At 38.6% G+C, this 20,114-nt stretch overlaps 1 protein-coding gene across 4 annotated transcripts in view; it reads right to left on the bottom strand.

Annotated features, from left to right (window-relative positions):
* SCAPER (S-phase cyclin A associated protein in the ER) overlaps positions 1–20,114 on the bottom strand; it is a 146,936-nt gene that overhangs the window by 86,910 nt on the left and 39,912 nt on the right. For all 4 annotated transcript variants that reach the window (XM_082060839.1, XM_082060838.1, XM_082060840.1 and 1 more), the window contains 9 exons: positions 19,914–19,989; positions 19,702–19,819; positions 19,286–19,397; positions 18,707–18,847; positions 15,572–15,727; positions 14,930–15,072; positions 11,755–11,836; positions 8,566–8,718; positions 7,410–7,517 (listed from right to left, as the gene is read on the bottom strand). In XM_082060839.1, coding sequence (XP_081916965.1) covers positions 7,410–7,517; positions 8,566–8,718; positions 11,755–11,836; positions 14,930–15,072; positions 15,572–15,727; positions 18,707–18,847; positions 19,286–19,397; positions 19,702–19,819; positions 19,914–19,989 — 1,089 coding nt within the window. The remainder of the gene's footprint in view (positions 1–7,409; positions 7,518–8,565; positions 8,719–11,754; positions 11,837–14,929; positions 15,073–15,571; positions 15,728–18,706; positions 18,848–19,285; positions 19,398–19,701; positions 19,820–19,913; positions 19,990–20,114) is intronic.

The raw sequence follows: 20,114 nt of genomic DNA, 5'->3' as shown, positions 1-20,114 counted from the left end.
ACGAAGCACAACGTTCCTCCTCCCGCGCGTCACTAACAGCCAGGGATGGAAGGCTCTGCAAATCCGCCGCTCTGAAGCCAGTCGGTGGCTGGCAGGAGTGCCCTGGGTCATCACCTACTAGATCAAGTATTTTCCGTTGTTTTCTATAAGCTCTGGAGGTTTCTGTGCTACCACAGAGCAGCACTGGAGTGAAATCCTACTGTGCAACAACAGGCACGGAAAGGCCTGACCTTTCCAACGTATAGTTGCTTTATACAGAGTGTGACACCGTGCTTAATTAGCTATGTTGCCATTAAGTATCAGCTAGCCAATCCATACATGTGGAAACCCCTTTCGGCTATTGGATGTTCACCTCCCAAAATGAGCCAAAGTGTCCTTCCTGGAATCCAAAAAGTTAACAGGTTTTTTTATCCTCTCTACTTCTGTATTGCTGGATTCTGGCCAGAACTGAGGCAGAAGGGCCAGAATACTGTAAGACTGGTTATTCTTATTATTTTTGTATTCTTTCCAAACCTGAATCCCCAAGTTTGGAAAGAAAAGGCATTCTTATAAGTTTTCTAACCCAATTCTGCAGACCAAGGCAACTTGAAAAATATCTGGCTCTAGCTATTTATCTAAATTAGATCTTCAGAACTTCCAAATGCTTTTACTTGCCCTCTTGTATCAGCATTAAAACAACAAACATGAGGAAGATTATAAAGAAATACCTGTAGCAGCTTATATCACATAATTGCTGTCACTCATTTATCATTTTAATAAAAAAAATCAAGAGCAAACTGAGTATTTTTTATAAACGTGAGGTACATAAGGAATATATTCTAGCAAATCAATAGCTAACTATTCTGAAGACTACATATATCTTCTGGATTAACATTTTTACCTGTTTCCAAATAAACAATATCCTGTAACTGCAGAAAGTAATTAAAAATGTTTTTGATATTTATTACCAATGTCAGGAATAATGGTTTCTTGTATATAATCACTTAAGAGATGTATTTGCCAAATTTTGAGGAAGTTTTTAAGGTTCCGTTCTAAATCATGTTACCACAGAAATATTTGTTCATGTTTTTCTTATGTTTCAATAAAACTCAGTATTTTATTTTTTCCTTCATAGCCTAGGACAATATTTAATATGGAAAACAGATGCTGAAGCAGACTATGAGTTATATCAAATGCAAAACTCAATTATCAACATTATAACAAATGGCAGCTTGAAACACAAATAGTTATTAATGCATAATTATAAAGAGATCAAATGTTTGTGATCAAATACTGTTCTAATACCACTAGTGATGATCCACTCCAAAATATGGAGAAGATTCAAAATAAGGAAGGTATTTACCTGTTTTCATTAATAACAGTTACTATAAGTGCTTCATACAGAAACAGTTTTTAAAAAGAAAGCAATTGCTTGTCCATAAATCCAACGATATGACAGCCTGCCACTAAGGCAAATAGCAAATAATATTCTGAATAGTAGGTTCAGATATTTCTTGGGATTTTTAATATCATTCCCTTTCCCACCTGTCACTCCAAAATGTGGAAACAGAAGGCAAAGTTCAGCTGTTTCTTCCCTGGGAATGAGAACTCTGCACCCTGGCCATGGAAAGCATCCCCCTGCAGATGAGGGAAGAGGCCTGGAACCACAGCCATTGTCACCGGCTGCAAGGGCCAGCAAGAGACGGGGGGAAATCCAGTGCACTTGGACTTGGCCAGCAGGATTTTTTTTACTGGCTGTGAATATTCAAGACATCCAAGCCAAAAGAAGGGTGCAGCTGTTGGCAATGATCTATCGCAATTACAGACACAGCCAATAAACAATTAATCATGTACGTTTTTGCCAAGAAAAACAACACATAATATATTAAAGGTAAGAAGCTATGGCTGCGCAAAGTACAAAAGACTAGAATTGATATATAGAGTACTGCAAGACCTTCCGCAAACTGCGCCATGGATTAAACTTCATAATTATATGATGTTCATGACAGCTTCTTCCAGGACAAACGTATTCACCGCAGAATTACAAGGCCAGAGTTCCAGTGCTGAAAGGACCACAGGTAGTCACCAGATATGAAACGTCCATGAACAAAAATGGACCACAGATGCCTGGCCTAATGCCACTCCTGCTGAAACATACAACCCGTCCTAAAAACATCCTCCCTTCCTCAGGAAAAAAAATAAATGAGTAAAGCAAACTCAACCAGAACCTGAGGCTTTATTGGGACAGGGAATTCTTGTTTGTAGGTGATTTACAGATTGCTTCCACTGAGCAACAGAGAAGAAAAACAGGCTACTGTTGGAAAACTATCTTCAGATGCCAAGATAAAAATGAATTTACAATGAAGTCTATAGTCTGTAACTCTGTGAATAAAAAAAGTACGAATATTGCTCAACATATGGCCAAACTGTATGCACCACTGTATTACCCAGAAACGACTGAAGTATTATATACCACCAGAGCTGAGGCAGGATCATCTCCTTGTACTGTAACGATCATAACTGATCACGCAAATGTTCAAAAGAGGCTGGAGTGCAAACATAAACCAGAATAAGGCCAAGGCTGCAATATCCACCCAGAGTTCATAGTCAAAAAAAATCAGTCGCATGAAAGCCTGAGTCCAGAGCCTTGAATAATCCAACACAAGAGCTTAAAACTGAATGCTAAGGACTTTCATTACTTAGAGTCAAACTCAGAATAAAGATGACTAAAAACACACTTGGCAATATAAGTAACATACACATGAATGTTCCAGAAGAAAAAAGACAACTATTCATCTTGCATAACAATTTTTAAAAGACCCCATACCTGCAGGTATAAGTACCTCAAAACTCCTCTATTAATCAAAAAACTGATCATCTCTAGTGTTATTATTTTGCTTAATCATATCTTTTCAGTCAGTTACCAAAGGAATTAATAGGATATTATTCTTCATTTAATTAGAAGAACTTGAAAACACTCAGATTCAGGATGGAAAACAAAAAGCATTTCTTGAATACTGCTCAGGCTGAAGCAATAGAACAAGTTGTATATAATTTAATTTCAATGAAAACATAGCAAATTAGAAAGAAAAATAATTAGCAAAGTTAGGCATCACCATGTCTCTGGACAAGAAAGCTCCTTGTAAATACAGAAGAAAAAGCTGAAAGGTCAGGCATGAAAGCATTTCTCCACCTCTCCCCCAGTAATTTCCTCTGTAAGAAATAATGGAAGCAGAACAGAACTTTGAGAAAACAGCTCGATTTCTTAAAGAAAAACAACTCCTCGCCCCTAAGAAGCTTTTAGAAATTCAAACTCAGCTGAACATCAACTTTGCTTGTGTGTTGTGCTAGCTGTAAACCCTGCATGGCTGGAAGAGCCCTTGAACCCGCACAGCCCTGCTTGCCCAGGCAGGCTCTCCCACATCCTGGCTATAGCGCGATGCTGCCAGCGTACCGGCTGTGTACCGGGGAACGGGCCAGCGCCGTTCTGCACACTGTAAATCAGACCTCGCTGCAAGCGGGACAGAGCGGTGCCAGAAACGGCTGCGCTGCGAGCCCAGCCAACCTGCCTGCCACTCCGCACACCGAGCTGCACGCACTGACAACCTGGGGGTTTTAAAAGGAACGTGGGTGGGCTCAACCAACCATGTCTTTCTATAAATCCTCACATTTTAACACAGTCGGCCTTCAGACAACAACAATCTCTTTATTCCATCATGGGATTATATTTTCATTTGATCTAAATATACCTCTAAGAATTCCTTTGTTTTCATTTATATCATGACAACAGAGACAGTACTCTTGCCTGATAAAAAAAACCAACACATTTTCTACATACACAAACAAAGGTTTGGAATACATCAAATCCTAGCATGCACCTTATAAAAATTAAACAAACCCCTGCCACATTATGTATTTCATATGTTTTTTTGAAGTACTTTTCACTTACTAGAAACATTCATAGACTGCATGGAATTACACGATTTAGACTCTAAAAGTGCCTTTAAACCACGGCATTTAAATGACAGGAGATGCAAACAAGAGACAGGACAATGATTCAAAGAAGGAAGCTATAAAGATTACCAATGTTACGTGTATTTCTCAAAGCAAACCAGCATAGACAAGAAAGGCAAAGGAAAAAATGAAGGAAGAGGGTCCTATAAAAGAATAATCAATCAATCTAGGAGCTACAGGTGGGAGCAAATGTCTCAGAGGTCCTTGCAGAGACTGCTCGGGCTAATGAAGTCACCATGTGTCGTCCTACGGCACCTATTCAGTGGTGGCCTTTGTGTCAAAAGCCCTTTGTGTCACACTGGCTTTGATTCAGCAAAACAATTAGTCATATCTTCAAACATACTAATTGATTCCAGTGAAGTCAATGAAACCAAATTGCATACATTGTTTACATCTTTTGATGAACCTAAAGTAATATGAATATTAAGCGAGGGGACAGGAAATCAATAGCATAGAAAACAGCAATGTAAAAAGGGAGTAAAGCTGTAAGTTTGATGGAAGAAAACATGCATTTAAGCCGAGAAGGGAAATGTAGACAGAACATCGTTACTGCACTGAAGACAATGATGAAATGATGGGGGACAGTGAAGCAGTGCAAGTTCCAGAAATGTAACGAAGGAAAGAAGACTTTTAGCCCGAAGCCTATCCTGCTGAAAGAGTTTTGCCAGCTATATGCATGAATGTATTTATAAGAGACCAGACAAAAGAAAAATTAAAAAGGAAATAAAAAATGTCGACAGAACTGAATTTGCTTTCACATGATAACCACCGTTTGAAAATCAATAGATTTTTGCTTTAAAAGAAATCTACATTCTTTTCAGCAGAAGACTAATAAATACGCAGAAAACTGCTCCATCATGAAGTCCACTTTTCTCCCGGAAAATGTTCGTAAAATTACAGAACCTATAGATGCCATACCAAAGGGAAAAAACCCTAGAATACGACAGTTTCTTTTTACATCAGCCAAGATCAACTACTAGCAGCCACCTGGCCCAGAGGAATTAGTGTCAATGATCATTCAGAACAGCTTTTAATTGTTTGCTTACGGTCAAATCATCCAACAAAAATCCTTACTGTATGAAGACATTTTATATAATCACTTACTTACATCAGTCTTAAGGAGATACTTAAATATTACCTTCTGTGATATATCAATACAGTCAAAATAGACATATTTGAAGTTCTTCTGTGATTTCTCAAATTAATAATACAGAAATCCTATGGTCAGATTACAATTTTAAAAAAGCTTTTTCCTAGGCAGCTACCTATTACACTTAACAGGCTTAACACAAAATGAGTCAAAGATCAAGAGTAAGTTATCTGAGGTGTCAAGTGCATAAGGTTAAAGGTGAAATTTTATTAGGTCAAAGGTGATATAAATAAAATCTTTTATGTCAAAGAAGAAGGGTCACAGACAAGATGTATATAATCTAAAGACATCACAGATGACAAGTAATAACTTTAAGTAGCACAAGTGTGTCCTCACTACAGATACCTTCACTGACGAAAAAATTGAGAACAGTGATGCATAAGTAACTCTGAATATTATAAGGCTTCCCTGGAATACACTTTTACTTCTATAGAATACTTTGGACATTTTTTCTCAAGTATTTCAAAACTTAAGTCAAGTTACTGAATGCTTTATTTGCGGGGGAGACAAAGTTTGGCATCATCTATGCAAGCTGAATAAAGAGGTACACAAAGCAGATTGCTCTGACAGTAAAATTGTTTTTCTGCCTTAATCTTAATCTTAAATTCACATCCAAATATTCCACTGAAAGACATCAGATTTAAGCATAAGATGTTGGATACCACAAAAATCAAGATATCTGTGCCCTCTAGTGGAACTTCTTTTTCACCAGCTGGGCACAAATGCAGCTGTTACAACATGATCCCTTTTTCTGGAAGCTGAAATTGTTAAACTATCGAATTAGATGTTCTGAATAGCCTATAACACCCAATTAAAAGAAAAAATAGTTGGCTATTTTCCTCCGTATTCATCTGAGACAGTCACCCAGCAAGAACAACATTTCAATTATCAGTGGCTAGACAGATACAAGCAAAGGCTACATAGATACAATATAATTTCCATATTATAGATTGCCGACGCTTTTGTGTGTGTATCAACATGAAAGATTTTGGGAAACCTCACAGCGTATATTTCTAGAAAAACAGACGCAGTATGAAGGCTTCTCCCATACATCCAGTTGGGTGAACCTGGCATCTAAAGCCAAATCCAAACCCATTTGACTCCCACTAACCAGTGTAAAAGAGGAAAAAAAACCTGAAAAGACAGTTAATGTACTTTTGTTACAGTTAGGAAAGGACAGGCAAACTGCAACTCAGCAAAAACGTATTCCTTCAGACCACAATATCTCCCCAATTTTCTTTTTCTGTTTTTCCAGCGGTAACCACCTGTGTGCATTTCAGAACCTTAGAGAATTAACTCTCCAAAGCTTTTTAATAAGGAAACGATGTTACTACTGGATGTAAGAAGCTGTAAACAAAGAGAAGATTTTAAATAAAAACAGTAACAAGAACAGCGAAGGAAAGAAGGAGACAGCCAAAAATCAGAAGTACTGAGTAGTATCATTTGAACCAGTTTGGCTGGAAACCGATTTCTGAACACAATGAAGTTAAATCTGAATCAGCTCTGGAGAACTGGCGTGTCCAGCTCTTCGCGACATCTAACAGGTATAACACACAGGCATTCACAGACTTTTTGGATAAGACAGAACTCAAAGTCTGACTGTTATAATTCGCCTCATATAAAAGGCCGTGACTTAATACTGTAGTTAATTCAGGGAGCAGCAACAAGAAATTAAATCAGACAACCACTCAAAAGACTTTCCTTCAAAACATCATAGTTTCTTGATTTAGTATAAAATGTCTTCAGTGCTTCCTAAAAATCAGCCTAAATGCCAATTCTTCTAAAGAAGCTACTAAAAACCTAATTATTGTTCATTCTAACAATGCTAATACTTGAAAAGCATTTCCAATCCTACATTTTTGAAGTAGTTTAGCACTACAATGTTCAGCATTATTGACCCTGATGCACAGGACAGCACATATGATAACCTAAAAAAGGACAAAGATATTTTAACTAAGATGAAAGAACAAAAAGAAGTAAAGCAAAATGCAGACACCTGCAACACATCAGATTTTTATGATGAAAAAATACAGCGAGATGAAAAAAAGCCTTTTGACTAACAGAAAAGCAATTAGTGCCATTTTATACAGTTTCTTTCCTTCCTTTTTATTGGTAGTCTGTATTCAAAAAGGCACTATTATTCCCACGCTAACACAAATACTCTTGTTGGTTTCCTTTATAAGAATTTTCATGACCTTCTTAGGCTCCTCAGCTGGATGGCATTTCAAACTAGAAGTAACATAGGAAAAAATATTACAAAACTTACCACTTCTTCATCGGAAAGCTCTCGTCCTTGTATACTACTGTTTTCTCTCACAGCCTGTTGGTGTTTTTTCCCTTTAATGTGGCTAAAAAGGTATACTTCTGACGAAATCTGTAATGACAAGGACTTCATAGCAATTTTTTTCCTTGATAATTCCATAATCTATAAATAACGGTATTTTAAATGTAATACAATATATGCCACTTTGTCAGAAGTATGTTCAGAATTTCAAGCTAGCCCGCAGCATAATAAGATTTTTAAAAGTTCTTGACTTCTCATCTCCTTTTGCCTTAAATCTAACTTCATATATTGAACTTCTAATGCACGATCAGCAAGTATACAAGACTCTAGTCTGCTGAACTTAAGTTTCTGTTTCAGCACTGTCTGAAGTGATCCCATGAAATCTCTTTTAATTCAGCCATTAAAGAGAAATAATGCTAAGCAGGATATCAGGCTTTATTCAATAATGCATAGTCTTTGCAAATGAGTAAAACCAGTTATCAACTCAGTGACTGTACAGCTCTTTCTTCTCCACCATTCCTGGGACATGGGGAACAGCAGACACAGGAAGAGATCAGAGGTCTGTCTAGCAAAGCACTTGGCTTCCAACAGTGACCGAAAAATAAGATCCCAAAGGAAGAGACAAAGCGAACACTGATTCTCTCCTTCAACACTTTTAAGCTTCCAATCAAACTCAGTTCAAGAGGCTTGGAGCTTGATGTGGTTTTTCTGTACCTAGTAACCTTCAGGGACTTTCAATCCAATTAAACTTGTCCAATCATCCCCTGGACTCGTATTAAATTCAGATATCCACAGGATCTTACAACAAGGTGTTCACAGCTCAGCCACCTGCCATGTACAGAACCTCATTCTTCCCTTGGCTTTAAAACTAGCTTTTAACTTCTTCATTTGCTGCTTCCAAATCCTTGAGCCAGCCAACAACTGAGTACTGTCCACACTCTGCTCTACCTACAACTCTCAACTTCTCTCAAATTGTTCCTAAACCACCTGATTTACAGAACGGAGAATCCAACACAAGGTGCACTTTACAAGAGCAGAGCAGGGACACAGTAGATGTGCAGAACTCTCACCATAATCTGTAGCTTCAAGGCATAGGTTGGCCTTGCAATTCCGACAATATTCCCTCCATCCAACTTACCATGACATTGCATAATGAGCACTGCTTTTTTCGTTCATATGGCGTAAGTTTGGGTGCATAATCAGTATTAGCATGTCTTCCACTACTCAGTTCAGCTGCCTTCTCTTTTCTTTGTTCAATTTGTTCCATGTGCCTTCTAATACTTTCATCATGCTGAATGGAAAATAATCAAAGCAACAAAGAAAAAGTGCAGTGAACTACAGCAAAAGGAAATAAACTGTGCAAAGAAATATTGGAAATTACCAAATATTGTCCAGTTAGGATGAACTTCATTAAATTGAACCTATTTCTTATTTTTGAAAGGCATTAAAAGTCACCACACATCATAGACATTTTACCATTACGCTATGATTTAAAAATCAATATAGGTGAATATCAATTAATAATCTGTTGCAAATCTTTCTGTAAATCTTTTTGTTACTTTAACATCTCAGTTCTTGTTTTCTTCTTAATGAAACACACTAGTACAGAATACAAGTTCCACTTTCAATTCTACAAATACGTAACTTTCTGTTTTCACTGACAGATATGAAATCAAAGTACAAATTTAAGTAAAATAAATTATATATTATTTATCTGCAGCAGCAGGCGCAGTTTGCTGGATACTTCACAGAATCACAGAATGCCAGGGATTGGAAGGGACCTCAAAAGCTCATCCAGTCCAATCCCCCTGCCGGAGCAGGAACACCCAGATGAGGTTACACAGGAAGGTGTCCAGGCGGGTTTGAATGTCTGCACAGAAGGAGACTCCACAACCTCCCTGGGCAGCCTGGTCCAGTATCTGTCACCTTCACTGAGAAGAAGTTTCTTCTCAAATTTAAGTGGAACCTTTTATGTTCCAGTTTGAACCCATTACCCCTTGTCCTATCATTGGTCGTCACCGAGAAGAGCCTGGCTCCATCCTCCTGACACTCACCCTTTATCTATCTGTAGACATTAATGAGGCCACCCCTCAGTCTCCTCCAAGCTAAAGAGCCCCAGCTCCCTCAGCCTTTCCTCACACGGGAGATGCTCCACTCCCATCAGCATCTTTGTTGCCCTACGCTGGACTCTCTCCAGCAGCTACCTTGAGCTGAGGGGTCCAGAACTGGACACAATATTTCAGATGTAGTCTCCCCACGGCAGAGTAGAGGGGCAGGAGAACCTCTCTCGACCTATCGACCACCCCCCTTCTAATACACCCCAGGTACCATTGGTCTTCCTGGCCACAAGGGCACAGTGCTGGCTCATGGGCATCCTGCTGTCCACCAGGACCCCCAGGTCCCTTTCCCCTGCGCTGCTCTCTAATAGGTCATTCCCCAACTTATACTGGAACCTGGGGTTGTTCCTACCCAGATGCAGGACTCTACACTTGCCCTTATTATATTTCATTACGTATTTCCCTGCCCCACTCTCCAGCCTGTCCAGGTCTCTGGATGGCAGCACAGCCTTCTGGCATGTCAGCCACTCCTCCCAGCTTGGTGTCATCAACAAACCTGCTGATAGTACACTCTATTGCCTCGTCCAAATCATTGATGAATATATTGAATACTACGGGCCCCAGTACTGACCCCTGAGGCACTGCACTAGATCCAGGCCTCAACTGGACGCTGCCCCATTGACCACGACTCTCTGGCTTCTTCCCTTCAGCCAGTTCCCAGTCCACCTCACTACCCGATCATCCAGACCGCACTCCCTCAGTTTAGCTGTGAGGATGCTGTGGGAGACTGTAACAAATGCCTTACTCAAGTCAAGGTAGACCACGTCCACCGCTCTGCCGTCATCCTTCCATCTTGTTACGTCCTCATAAAAGTCAATGAGGTTGGTCAAGCACAACTTCCCCTTGGTGAAGCCATGCTGACTGCTCCCTAACCCAGTCCTCATCAACCGAGGCAAATTCCTCCATTGTTCTGCCTTCCTCTGAGGCCTCAGCGGTACGGGGCTCCTCAGGACAGCTCCAGCAGAGTAGACAGAGACAAAGAAGGTGTTCAGTAACTCTGCTTCTCTGTATCTTCTGTCACCAGGGCACCCACCTCGTTCATCACTGGGCCTGCATTGCCTCTGGTGTTAGTTTTATCTGCCATGTATTGGAAAAAGCTCTTCCTGTTGTTCTTGACCCGTCTCGCCAGGTTTAATTCTAAGGAGGCCTCAGCTTTCCTAGTTGCCTCCCTGCACCCTCTGACAACAGCCTTATCTTCTCCCCAAGTGGCCAGCCCCTCCTTCCATGATCTAGAAACTCTCCTCTTCCACTTGAGCATACCCAGCAGTTCCCTGTTTAACCACGCAGGTCTCCTGGCTCCCTTCCTTGACTTCCTACGTGTCGGGATGCTCTGATCTTGTGCCCGGTAGAAACAGTCCCTGAACACTAACCAACTATCTTGGGCCCCTTTACTTCAAGCAGCCTTGCCCATGGCATTTCCCCTAGCAATTGCCTGAAAAGGCCAAAGTCTGCCCTGCTGAAATCCAGGGTTGCATTTCTGCTTGCTATCCTGCTCCTGCCACATGAGACCCTAATCTCCTAAATTTGTACATATATATAAATTGTCCTCGAATTAAAATTTGCGTAACTTATCATTAATTGAAACTTTAATTTACCGTTCCACCACAGAACCTTAAAAATACATAATATCATTTTACAAGTCTTTACATCTCTTGAAAAATAGTGGACGTTTATTCAAAATTCTGATACCTTGGCTCTCCACTGGACGGTCAGTTCAGGTGAAGAGCTGCACTACAGGGGGCTCAATCTTTATGCCTATTTTATGAAATATTCAGAGTCCTTCATGAAACAAAGAGAAATAGCACGTCACACTTGACGGCACCAATTTCAATAACTTTAGAGACCAACTTGTGTGGCTGACTGATGAACTGTGTGAGAGTTTTTACATATTGATTTTCCACATGATTTAATTTAAAAAAAATATTTCAACTTCTCTTGGAAAGTACAAGTTTACTTGTTATCATGTTCAAAGCTTTGAAACGAATGAATTGCATAGAGTTCTGTTCTGTTCATACACTGCACACTGTATGTTATACAGCAAGGTCATCGCCTTAATGCAGAAGTCTAAACAAAAATCCCTTGTAAAGTTGTGTAACTCAGGATACTGTACAGTGCACTGTAACATCTTTACCAAAGAAAACACAGAGAAAATAATTTTGCAGAAATTCTCTATTGTTGATGTGTTTTTCAACTAAAGTATCCTTTCATACCTTCAGTTGAATCTTCTTCTGTAGTTCTTCCATGGCTTCTTGTTGAGCTGCAGTAAGAGCTGCCAACCTCTCTTCTCGATCTCTAATCAAAAGATAATAAATAAAGGGAAAACTTGTAATAAGGTAAAGCATGTATAATACTGATCTATGTTTGAAATGAAGAACAAGCACCCCAGATAAAAAAAGAAGCACAAAAAACCCCAACTTAGTTAACAGAGAATACAGATGCTTAAATTTTGAGACAGAGCTCTGAATGACCAAAGAAGTAAGAAAAGCTTTGAGCAACACTGAGCAATGAACAAGTCATTCAAAGCCACTAGCCATCTTTTTAAAAGGCATTCTAAAATTAAAGTTGTTCGTGTGACAAAACTAGAAAGAATAACAAAGAGTTATTATCCAAACTGTGGTGATTTTTGTTTTGTGTGGATTTCAGTTTGTTTGGGGTTTTTTTTAACAGAAAACTCATAGAAAAAAAACAAAGTCATTTCAGCAAAAGTAGACAGCTCAGATAAGTAATCTTTTAAAACAAAAAGCCACAGAAAATATAACAGCAGATAGGAAAGAAGAAGGGGAGAAAGCAAGTCTAACGATAAACACTACACACAATTGTTCTTTCAGAAAGTATAAGTGAACTCTTCCAGTCACCATGGGCGTGGAGGGGGCCGAGCAACAGATGATGGATGAGAAGCATTAGGTAGTTTATGTGCTGTCTCCCCTGGGGTACATAAAGACAGACTGAACGACAGCCTTTCTTTTTGTTTGAAAGAGCTCCTGACTCACACCATGAGCTGAAACAAATCACAACTAACACGACCCAAACCTAAAGCTTATTTTAGCTATTTCTTTCCGTATGCATTTTAAAATATTTATTTAATCCCACAAACTATGACAAATTAGTATCATTGCCTACTTTGGATTAATAATATTTGAAACAAAATTCTAAGGTTTCAATTTATAGAGCATCAACTTTATTCCTGTCCAAGCCCTCCTGAAAAGCATGCTTTTTACATGATTAGTTTACATTATACAGTTTTATGATTTCTATTGACAAGAACAAAATTTTCCATATTATGGATTTCAACTCTCTGGAATATAAAATACTCTGAAACTACATCTAAAACCTTACTGGAATCAAGTTTATGTACCATGAGGGCAGAGGGGCTTTTAAAGTCAGTTTTAAGTATACTATTCCTTTCATATAGATGCCTTAATCACCACCAGATGCACATGGTAAAGCTTATACTGAAGAAACTAAGCAGATATTCCAAAAATTGCTCATTCCAGCAAGTATTAAATCTTCAGGATAAGAGTCAAATCCTAGCAACAGGGAGGAAAAAAAAAAAGGAAGAAAAAAGGGAAAAAAACCCCACCAAACACCACCACACCAAATGATACTCTGAGATTCCACCAAAACATGCCGAAGTCTAAGATGGAAGGGACAGTACAGCCAGCTTCCCATCAAGGTCATCTCTCCCTTAACATGTAAAACAGGACACTCTGAATCCTCCTCTAATTGTAATGTCAGAGAAACCTCAGAACTGTTTTTAAGGAGATGCAATGACTATGAGTCCATTCTGAAAGAATAGAATCACCAGATTGTAGGGTACCACACATACATTCTTTCCTACTTTTCCAAAGTTAGGAAAAACCCAACTCTCTTGTATAATCAGCATCTGGCAAAGAAAAACAAATGCAAGCACAATGCTTCAGTATCAAATACAGGGCATTTGAACACTGAGTGCTACAGCAGCAAATATAGAGGAAATTTGCTGAAACACAGTATTAACAGAAGGCAAATGGAAACTGCTGTTCTTCACATGTCATAATGAAAGAAATGGTGTGCAATACAGTGGCAGATTTAAAACTGATTAAACAGAGCAAAGAATTACATGCTCCGAACCTTCAGACAAATTCTCACTGTAGAAGACCTCAGAAGGCAAAGATGCCAACGGGACAATCATCTCACATCTGCTTACTACGAGGGTAAACTCAAATATCAGAAAGATGTAGAAGCCTTACACATGCAGTGTCTATCTAACAAAAACACTCTCTGTTAGCCCGAATCCTCCTCAAGTGTCTGTGAATAAGATATTAAAGGATCCCTCCCAGCTCACTCCATCTCATTGTGACTTTGGCTCAAAATATTGAAGAAAGGTCCATGAAGTCCTGGGCAAGGGCACAGATCCTATCCAAAATTCATTAGGTTTCAATATCTCATTGAAAGCTGAACCTCTTTATGATGTCACACTAGAATTATTCATTATTTCAGAAGATGAAAGAAGGTGATCAATATGTTTCTGAATATTTTATTTTGAGAAAAAAAGTGTTCATGACAACTTCAAAGACAACAAGCTCTGACAATAAACATGTTTAAAGAACCATTAGCAAACACTTCTTGTCATAGAAAAATGTACCTTCTATTTAGGTTTTATGGAATGCATGTGGGAGTGGAACTGTAGAGAAAGAAGGAATAATAGGAGGTGAATACAAATAGAATTTGGCAAACTAAACAACAAGCAGAGAGCAGTTTTCGTGAATCAGACTTGAAAGTAAACCTTTCTCACACACCACAATGCCACTCAACATTCCTTCTCTCTGCACCTCATGTTTGGCTTAACAGAAAGAAAGAGAAGAGGTCATCTAAAAACTCCTTTATGGACTTTTGATTATGGGCAAAAACATAAAACAAGTGGCTTGTAGGCAGCAGAATTAATGAAGCCTGATTTCTCAGCTTTCCGCTTCACAAATGTAATCTCTGGTGTCTACAAAAAGGTGAATTCAAATTGATGCCAGTAAGTCCAAAAGTTACTGGAGAGTGGAGGAAATGGGGAACACGAGGACATTAATCTTGCTTCCTTTGAAAACCAAGCTAAAATATGAAAAAGGCAAATTATTAAAAGGTCTTGTTAGCAATAAAACTAAGATTAATATAATAAAATACAGCCTTGCATACTATATTGTGCATGTATCTAAGGAATTCAAAAATCTATTACAGAATTTATGATTACTCACCTGATTTCTTCTTTCAAACCGATCATCAAGAATATTTTTACTGTTACTTTCTAAAATACTAAACCTGAAGACCTAAGAAAGTACTTTTGCTATAAAGAAGCTGCAGTTTTCTGGAAAGGATAACGGTGAAGAGCAGGGAACCAACGCAATTCCTGCAAATTACCTGGCCCTCTCCCGTGCTGCATCTTCACGTGCTTTCTCTTTCTCTTGCCTCTGTTGTTCAATCCGCGCTTCTTGTTCTTTCCTCTTCATCAGCAGCTCCTCGACTCGGGCTTGCCGTTCTGCTTCTAGGGCTCTTTTGCGCTCCTAGTTATAGAAAAGTAAATTCTAACTTTTGTTTCAGGAAAAAACAAAAAGGTATTAAGGAAAACTGTATTTTAACATCTGCTTAACAACCCACACCAAGATGACAGAAACACAGACACATTTGCACGGCGGATTTCACTGATCCTGTAAAACGTATGATAATTATGACAGTAGGCATATGAAAAGGAACATGTTTCTGTTTCCTCTCTCAAAGTTGTGTCACCAAAATATAACGATTTTCATATAATCAAGTAACAAATACTTTCTAAAAAAGCCTAAGACAGGCAGGAATCACCCACCCAGCATCTAGAATACATCTGCTAGAGAGACTTAAAGACTTACTTTTCTCCCTCTTACTGCTGAAACATCATTAAGGAGAAACAGAGTGTAATTTTCTAAAGTTGAACAAAGGAGGTAAGATAGAACGCAACAGAGTGCAGAGCCAAAATGAAAATCCATTATATATTTCATTGTCCCCCTGCAATTACAGATATATCACCTGAACTGCTTCATCACGTGCTTGTTTTTCCTCTTGTCTTCGTTGACGCTCTTCTTGTAATTCATTTAAGCGTTGTTCATATTCTTTTAGTTTATTCAACACATCATGACGTTTGTTCTGAGCTTCTAAGGTGTTTATAAATGCAATTTCATTTACCTGCAAATAAGCAGAAAGTGTAAGAAAAGCTCTGAGAAGTTGAAAGGAGTTTCAGTCTTAGTGAATTCCATCCATTTGTTAATTAAACTAGTGGGACATTTCTCCAGAACAGGTGGGATAAATACCATGCTGAGAATAAGCTTTGGTGGTTTTTTTTTTCCTGTGTTTTTTGTTTGTTTGTGGCTTTCTGTGTTTGTTTTTTCTTTGTTTATTTGTTTGGGGGGGTTGTTTTGGTTTGTTCTGTTTGGTTGCTTGGTTTTTGTTGTTGGTTTTTTGTTTGTTTGCGTTTGTTTTATCTGGTTTTACAGGACAGCTCATGGAATATAAAAAAGATAAGTTGAATTGTAGAGTAAAACAAGAAACTTCGGGTAAATTACCAGGAAAATCTTCCCAGTCTTCAGCAACAAGACTTCAATAGTCTATTCTCTCATTCACAAAATATGGAATGCTAAGACCCAGCTCGACAGATCAGTAAAATACTCAAACACTACTAGAATTCAACTGGTCTTTTGATCTAACTTTAAATATACAGATGCTTGCTGAATACAAAAGTAAAACCATACATACTATGAATAAGAAATAAAATAAACAAGTTCATTGTCTTAATATCGCTTATCAGTATAGTCTATTTCTGTCCTGGTTTTGCTAAAAACAAGACCGGTTCTCTTTTAGTGATTTTTCTTTCAGCTCAGTTCTTCTAGGTGGCTGTACTGTTCTGAGTTTTAGCCTGCATATTTCTCCTAGGATGCTGAACTGGGTGCTGATAAGAGACCAACGGAATGCTGAAGAATCTCGTGTTTAGATTTATTACTATGGTAGCTAAGAAAGACTGAGTTTTCCCACGTTCTGTTGTGAGAGGGGCTTGTTTGAGGAGGGGTGGATGGAACAGGTGACTAGAACTGACCAACAGAAGTATTCCATCCCATAATCGTCATGCCCCTTATATAAGAGGGTGGTCAGGAGGGTCACTCTCTCTTCGACCATGGCCGGCATCCAGAGAGGACCCTGCCTGTCTGCCTGTGATCCACAGGCCTCAGGCCCTGCATCCCGCACCCAGGTTCCGGTTTGCTGTGCAGTCCCGCCCGTGACTTCCGGGAGCCTGAGCTGCAGCTGCTGGAGCCGCCAGCCCCGCAGCCCCAGCTCTGCTGCTGAGTGACGCCAGCTCCAGATTGAGCACTTGAGATTGGTTTTGCATATTTTGTATATATTCTCTATTTGTTAGTAGCATTAGTAAAACCCTTTAAAACTCTCCAACTTGAAGTCTAAGTCTCTCTTCCTTTCCCCTTATCTTTCTTATCATCTTTCCGGTCTAAAGGAAAGGGGTGGCAGGAGGTAAAGCAGATAACAGGGAGCATCTGCCACAGTTTATTGCCACCTTGCCTTAAACCTTGACAATGAGAAAAATCAAACCCTTATTTAACTTAACTTTGATTTAATAAAATAAACATTTTAGAACCAAAGTTATTGAGGAAAATAAGAAAAAATTATCAGCTACCAACCACACTCAAACTTATGACTGAAATAGAAATTCTTCTGCTGTACTAAAAGTTGATGCTCTGGCTGAATCCACAAAAGAAATTAGTAAAGAGAAAAGACATGGACAGACAACAAAAAATAATGTAAAGGGCAGTAAAGCTGTTGCTTTTTTTACGGACTAGAATCCATCTACAGAATGGATTTCACAGTTCAGTAAACAAGTAAGCACTGGGAATTTAGATAACCAACTGGGCAGCAACAGTTACCACGGTCTTCAGCTATGCTACTCATCAGCTACTTCTCTAAAGCCTTCTGGCCCAATTAACATTTATTTCTAGAACACAAGAACCTCAAGAGGCACCAGATCTCACACATTTAAACACACACAATACTTCAAACATCTGCTCTCATTTAGTTAATATGATTACAGAAGTCACATTGGTGTCATGAAATAATAATGAAGGTACGTTAGACTGAATCAGATAATCTAGAAATCATTTTAATCCAAGAGACAGAAACAGCAAGTAAGTTAAAAAGCTCCATCAGTTTTGTTGTGCTTATCTTAAATACTATGGATGAACAGCTGCAATCAGAGCTGGGACATGTGTTCACTATATAATGCAACATTTTAGTTTTAAGGAGATGCATATCATCTTTACTTGGCAAAGCAATTTTAAAATATTTCATTTATTTTGTGCTGGCTTTTGTTGGGATTGAGATAATTTTCTTTATAGTAGCCAGTATGGGGCTGTGCTTTGGATTTGTGCTGGAACCCATGTGGATAACCCCGGGCTGGTTTAGTTACTGCTCAGCAGCCTTGCACACTGAGTGAGCAGCTGGGTGGTGCTATGTTGCCAGCTGGCCTTAAACCACGACAATGTTTATCAAAGTAATATGAGTAAGGTAAACCAAAAAGCATTAATCTAGTGCTTGTCTTAAGAAATTACGTATTTAAGTCAGAAGAGCGCTAAGCAAAATACTTATATTAGAATAATTGCCATGTGCGAACCGGAGGTTTCTATGTATTTCCAACAGTTTAATGATATTAGTGGTACAAAATACAGCAACAGAATCATTGTTTAAGGACACAGAATGCTGGATCTAGAATGGATGTTTAACAAAGGAGATGAGCAATGAGCTTTCCCCACTTCTCATTCTACATGCTGGAATCAGATCTTCTGCTCCTTCCAGGAGGAGCAGTTATCACTGAAAACGCTGCTGTACTCTCTGTGAGGAACACAAGCAGCAAGGCAACACCAGGTCTTTACTTCAACCCATCTTCTGGTCCAACCCACCATGAAGTCTAATAACAACTAATTAATTTTAAATTCATATTAGAGAAAAACTGTTCATTTTCGAGATCGGTGTTTATCCACTTCATGGTTCACAAGTATTCATATCTAACTTGTACCATGCTTCACAACCTACTCATGAGCACTCTGAGGTAAAAACATATACAAGTGTGACTATCAAACAGCTGCCCTTCAAAACAAAATAACTTACCTTAGCTTCTTCCTCTTGTGCTTTTTTCACAATTGCTTGTAGCTGCACTTCACGTTTAAATTCTGCATGGAGTAATTTTTCCTCCATCATTCTGCGTCTTTGATCTAATAATTCCTCTTTCCATTTCCGTACATCTTTTTCCTGTAAATAATGAGTAAATCCATAATTAACACAGTAACTGAAAACAGGGTCTAAATTTTCCTCAGAATTTTCTAATGTTTGAAGCCATATTTACAGTAATAAAACATTTTGATGCCGTACAGAAAACCTGCATTAAGTTTAAGTACACTGATTTGCTAACTGCTTTAATTTGATGAGTTTTAGCATTTATGTTGGATACATGCAACATGTTTCTACTTTTATCATGCCTTACCTGAACCTGAGTCAGTACAGTATGTCAGCAATGCTCCTGCAGAAGTTTATTATTTGAAATAATGCTTTCTTTAACATGTGTGATGCACGTGCCATCTGTGCAAACTTTGTGAACTCAGACTCAAAGGAAAATTTTCTAGACTATGTGGAAAAATAAGCTTTTCTGAAGGGCAACAGACCAGTTCCTTTATGTTACAGAAAGCTTACCCTCTCTATTAATTTTTGAAGCTTCAGTGTCTTTTCTTCACGTAACTTTTCTCTCAGCTGTTGAGCTTTCATTTGTTTCTCTTCATGTTTCTTTTTGGATTCTGCTATTGTTCTTTTAATTAAAAAAAAAAAAAAAAAGCAGAGCGAAAGCAAGTGAGACAAAGTTAACTGACAGCGTTGCAAACATTTCTATATCATTTTTGGTAAGAGAAAACAAACAGGCCGCTGGAGGGCAATTATTTCCCCTAAATGTAAATACTGTTCTAGTCTTCAAATCTTTATGGACTGGACAATGTAGTCTAGTTCAATATGAAAATAATATATCCACCCACAGACTTTAATTTATGAAGTTTTATGCTGCCATGAGTTTGGTTGCGTTTTCACTGGCTAATCAAGACAGGTAACAACTCTAAAACCTTTTGCGTGATGGTGACGACAGTTTCTCGTGCATGTGTATCCCATGTCCAGGGGGACGTGCAGGCTCTTCTTCTACTCTGTCTCCCCAAGAATTACTCTGGCGCCATGATTCACGAGCTGTACATAAAGACAATGAAGACTTTGATAATGGGGCATTTTTCTAAATTTTGCTGTCATTTCAACATAAGGACAATAATATATGAAAATTTACCTTCATAATCTGCCAGGACATCATTCCAGTCCATAGACATACCACAGAAAGATACGCTTCCGTTGCCCATACTAGCCTGAAATTTGATACGATCCAGACAGTAAAAACATAAACCTTAATGTGCAGGCGTATACACAGATTAAACAGTGCAAACTCAGCGATATTCAGCAATGCTTCCAAACTGAATCAGCCCTCTCAAAG

Source organism: Streptopelia decaocto, assembly GCF_964273445.1.
Source record: "Streptopelia decaocto genome assembly, chromosome: 9".
Classification (NCBI taxonomy): Eukaryota; Metazoa; Chordata; class Aves; order Columbiformes; family Columbidae; genus Streptopelia; species Streptopelia decaocto.
The sequence above is the reverse complement of the archived record's forward strand: the minus strand, read 5'-3'. Positions and strand labels throughout refer to the sequence as shown.